The sequence below is a fragment of the Dacryopinax primogenitus genome (assembly GCF_000292625.1).
Source record: "Dacryopinax primogenitus strain DJM-731 SS1 chromosome Unknown DACRYscaffold_14, whole genome shotgun sequence".
Lineage (NCBI taxonomy): Eukaryota > Fungi > Basidiomycota > Dacrymycetes > Dacrymycetales > Dacrymycetaceae > Dacryopinax > Dacryopinax primogenitus.
The window spans coordinates 472,245-477,076 of record NW_024467211.1 but is presented as its reverse complement, the minus strand read 5'-3'; the positions used below and the strand labels follow the sequence as shown (position 1 = coordinate 477,076).

The window sequence follows — 4,832 nt, the reverse complement described above, 5'->3', positions numbered from 1 at the left end:
CAGTCAAAAGAACTCAGCGCACCCAAATATCAAACTTCAAAGACGAATCATTGCTTGACTCCAGCGACAATACATGAGGATCGACTGTCGCTCCCCTGTTCTCGAAAGCAACGAAACGACCGTTATAGGCAAATGGCTTCACCGAGTCCCTAATGTTGAGCTCAGATACTCCACTGTCTGAGAATGACACTAGATATGTTTCGACCCGAGAGTTTGTAGAGGTTGGGACATGGTTGATACGGTGGATCACGTGAGTTTCCAGAGAAAAAACGACTGAGATACCTCCGGCTGCTGTGACCCATGTCTGGGGAGTACCGAAAACACTGAGAAGGGAATCGTCCTCTCTGTTCGGAGAATGTTGCTAGCTGATGATGTTCAACTTTGGCCTCTGTGCAGACATTTGTTCCAACCAGTGCACCGCATAAACGGACCCATCATTGGTGATAAAGACAAGCCAATCGGCCTTGACATCGGACCACAATATGACAGATGGGATGTCGTGCAACACATTGTTGGTAAGCTTGGTGAACGAGAAGTTCTTCGGGGCAGAGTCAGGCTGGGGAATGCGGTCTGCTGGAAGGCTGGCTCTGGTTACGTCCATGTCGCCTATTGCCGATGAGGGCACGGTAGATATAAGGAGATTATAAGCGGCAGAAGATGCCAAAATGCCCTCGCCATATGAGTTGGATTGCTGATGGTTGTTAAATAAGGTTAAGTAGCGGTGTGGCGGCTGACTGACACAGAGGCTCTTTGGATCCGCGCGGATGTTGCAGTTGTTTTCACCAAATCCCCTTCTCTTCCTCCGTGACGTCAACCATGCCCAGATTCACCACGGCGTTCGTTCCTCAACCATATGGTCGCCACAGCCATATATAACTTCAGTCTACCAAGAATCAGTCGATCTGCATAATCGATTGACAAAGGAGATGATTTGGGAGTATATATTGGAGCAGCCAGAAGTGCTAGCCGGGGATGTCCACAAATCATTCACGTTGCATTGGTTTTTTGTATTTATTATCAATCTACGCTACTTCATGCTAGCACGTCCAAGAGCCACAAGCGGAGTATGTCCTTGGATATACCGGCAGCAGCTGGTTCCAATACTGGCACGTAGCATCGATCTGCGTCGTATTACCCGGCAGAGCGCCCGTAGCAGAAACACCGAGGACAGCGAGGCTCGTCGGATCAGAGGGGTCGTATTGCCTCCAACCTTCGATCTGGGGGCCGAGTTCCGGGTCTGTGGGGGGTTAGACGAGTGTATTGGATGGAATGCGGGCAGGGAGGAACGTACTCTTCACGAAGTTTGTCCAGGCGGTCACCATGTAGTCCGATGCGTTCAGCTCGTAGGGCGTGGCGTGGATATATGGCGCCTGGTCCGCCCAGGTGTACATCGTCCTACCCCCTCATTAGATCAAATTCAGGAGGGTAGTAGGGGAGGAACCTACCCCATAACAAATTGGATATCCTCTCCATGATACGTTCCAATACTCGCGCCTTGCGCACTCAAGTTATCAGCAACCATCGCAAACTGATACCTCCACACCGGGAGTTTCCAGAGCTGCGTCCTCCACAGCGCGAGGTTGCTCGACAAGCAGATCATGTGTGCATCGCGCCATATCGCCGCCGTAGCGTTGATGATGCTTGGATACTGGGGTGAGGGAGAGGGGTACAGGGAGAGGACGGCATCGACGTTTGCCATTGGGAAGTTGAGGTTGTCGCTCATGCTGTGCGGAGTTAGTCGTTGGCCCGCAAAAGATTAGCGCACACACATGTAGGCCGTCTCGTTTGTGTAGGATGTTGGTTCCCCATTGACGATTGTCTGGCCTTCATCCTGGACATGTTCTGTTCAGCTTGGGCTGAGGGTAGGCAAGACCACAAACCTTGTTGTTCCCAATCAGCAACGGGATCTTCGCCGTCTGCCCGATGATAGTCATACGGACATAGTCCTGGAAGACGGTGATGTTATCGATGACCGGCTGGAACTGAGCACCGGACGAGAGCAGGATTGCCTGGAGGGCAAAGGCGTCTTTCGTACGGAGGCAGGCGAGCTGTCCGGCGCCAGTTGGGCAGGAGAGGTTTTGCGATATGGGGATGAGCTGGTTGCCGAGTTCGTACATTGGCTGGGAGGCTGCGATTGCGTTAGATCATCTTTGTGTAGGGTGAAGTTAGCCCTTACTATCGGAACTTTGCATCACGGCCGCACGGACAATAGGGTCAGTGGGGAAGGCGGCCATGTACATGTTGGTCATCTCTGCACCGACTGACTCGCCTGGGCAGGGCATGAGCAACCCTCGCTTGCCAAGTTGGAGAATAGCTCACCTCCAAGCGTCATCTTAGTCGGATCACCACCAAAAGCGGCGATGTTATCCCTCGTCCACTCGACAGCAGCACGGGCATCGAGCAGGCCGAAATTCTGAGTCTCACCTGCTTCGGCAATCTCGGCGGCGTGCGGCCAGGCCCAGAGAGAAACACGGTAGTTGTAGTTCACATATACGATGTCTCGTGAGGCGAGCCAGGACCCGTCGATCTTAGGATCGGAAGCGGCGTTGCTGTCGAATCCACCGCCGCTGGTTGGAAGTCAATACCTGCTGCAGTAAAAGGAATCGGTTGTTACGTACAATGTGTAGATGTACACTGGCAAGTCTTTCGCTCCGACAGGGGCAACGATATTGATAAACAAGCAGTCCTCGCTCTGTACCTGTGTTCCATTACCTCCATTCGCGCCTCCTTGCATGCAGGCCGCGCCAAATGCCGTCGTATTGGTGATACCCGGGCGGTACGCATAGGGCACAGGGGGAGCCCAGCGGTTTGCGCCTGCGGTAGACTCGGCGAAGTGCACACCATACCACTTGTACAGGTTGACGTCGGTTGTGCAAGGATCGAGATAGCCCTGGATCATGCCACTCGTAGTGTTCACTATGAGCGGATTCTCAAAAGGCGTCTGCGCGAGCACCGTGCTCGAGAGAAGCGCTGTGCATGCCAGAAACTTAAGCATAGCGGCGAAACTGAGGGCTTGATCTGAGAGACAGACAGCTCATCGTCCTTCATCCCAGAGATCAGTTTAAGTACGATGCACAGAATAGACATGGTTTGCCAGCATGCGGAACGTGTGAGCCGACACCAGGGCCAGAAGTGTTCATCAAGGCATAAATCCGTCTGTCTAGCTTCCATATGCAGCAAGAGGTCGCACAAAAGCCCAAGATGTTCAACTTTCCGATCTTTCGCCGACGTCTTCGCGAACCGCACAACCTCCGAGCCGGGTCATGACACAAGTGGAGACGCGAATACAGTCGGACCGTATTGGATGCGCGGGGAGAGAGGGAGAAGAGCGTAAGGTGGAGCGGACCGGGAGAGGCATTTATCAGATATAATTGGCAGACATGAGTTGCCCCGCATCGTATGTTCATCCGAGCTGGCAGAACTTGGGAAGAGTGAAGGATGATGACTGTGTGCATGAGAAGACAAACACTGGCATGAAAAGAAGCGCTCAACAATTAGTTCCGCTCTGCACCAAAATTATGGAGTCGACTGAACCCCTACTGCAGCAAAAACAACGACCATATCTTACACTCTCACGCCAGGACATTGAAAGATGGCAGAAGACAAAAAGCTCACCAAAAAACAGCGCAAGTCGCTCGCCTTCCGCCAGGGCAAACGGCAGAAGACCAAACCATCCGAGGAGGATTTACGAGACCTGCCCGAGGCCGAAGCTCTCAATGATGTGCCCGTTGACGAAGATGCAGACGCTGAGCCCCAAGTGATCAGGTTCGCACAACAAGAGACGGGGAAGAAGAGGAAGAGAGGGGAAGAGAACGGAGAGGGGAAGGGGACGAAGAAACGGAAAGGGGATGATGGGGCTGCTGTTGCTGGAGAGAAGGAGCCTAAAGGGAAGGACGGCGAGGGGAAGAAAGCCCAGGCGCAGAAGAAGAAGCGCTATCTGCTTTTTGTTGGTACGTTTTATTTTTTGTGATTTTGTATTCCGCTGACATAGTGTAGGCAATCTGCCAAAGGATGTGACCGACCATCAGCTGGCGGCACATTTCTCTTCCCTCCCAACAACACCTACCATCCGTCTTCGCCGTCCCCCCGGCACACCCAATACACCCAACGCTGCTTCTAACGCAAAGAGCCAGCCCAAATCCCGCCCCAAAATCTTCGCGTTCCTCGAGTTCTCCGACTCTGCCTCCTTGCAGGCTGCCCTCAAGCTGCACAGGAGCAACTTGGGAGGAAAGATGATCAATGTCGAGCTTACGGTTGGAGGTGGAGGAAGTGGGGAGAAGAGGAAGAGGCGGTTGGAGGACAAGAGGAAAAACGCCGCTGAAAAGCTCAGGGAGTATGCGAAGCAGGGAGCGGAGGAGGCTAAGGGGATTAACAAGGAGTGGAAGAAGGAGCACCGGGAGAAAAAGGCGAAAGATGGAAAGGGACGGCAGGGGGAGACAGGTAGGCCCAAACGTCCCGTGGCGAGCGGAGTGAACGCTATTCCTGTTGGATGAGCAGACATGGGAACGATGTACATGAACAGAATGCCATGACCATCGCCAGATAAAGATGATGTACCAGATGCGCGGTACGAGCTCGAGGGACATCAACATATATAGGTATGATAATAACTATCAACTCGATCCTTTCTCCCCATGAGTGCATTCAGTTTTAAGTCCAAGGACCGCTTCAAAGTATGCCAGAGTCTGTGCCAGCTCAGCTGGCGCTTGCATTGTTTGGGTTCCACTTTGCCATTACTTTAATAGATAATGCCTACACCATTTGCGATCTAATAATTAATAGCGACCCCCCCGTGGCGGTGTACACAAGCGCACGTGGCATTTGGGGGGTGC

At 52.8% G+C, this 4,832-nt stretch overlaps 2 protein-coding genes across 2 annotated transcripts; one reads left to right on the top strand and one right to left on the bottom strand.

Annotated features, from left to right (window-relative positions):
* Positions 1-1,037: 1,037 nt before the first annotated feature.
* DACRYDRAFT_109380 (carboxylesterase) lies at positions 1,038-2,995 on the bottom strand (the record flags this gene model as incomplete). The annotated part of the gene is made up of 8 exons (XM_040768869.1): positions 1,038-1,237; positions 1,292-1,395; positions 1,446-1,724; positions 1,770-1,831; positions 1,881-2,128; positions 2,177-2,269; positions 2,320-2,567; positions 2,619-2,995. 8 exons carry the CDS (start codon positions 2,993-2,995, stop codon positions 1,038-1,040), a joined length of 1,611 nt encoding a protein of 536 aa, XP_040626850.1.
* Positions 2,996-3,592: 597 nt separating this feature from the next.
* On the top strand, positions 3,593-4,493 carry DACRYDRAFT_109379 (uncharacterized protein; the record flags this gene model as incomplete). The annotated part of the gene is made up of 2 exons (XM_040768868.1): positions 3,593-3,950; positions 3,997-4,493. 2 exons carry the CDS (start codon positions 3,593-3,595, stop codon positions 4,491-4,493), a joined length of 855 nt encoding a protein of 284 aa, XP_040626849.1.
* Between the last annotated feature and the right edge of the window lie 339 nt (positions 4,494-4,832).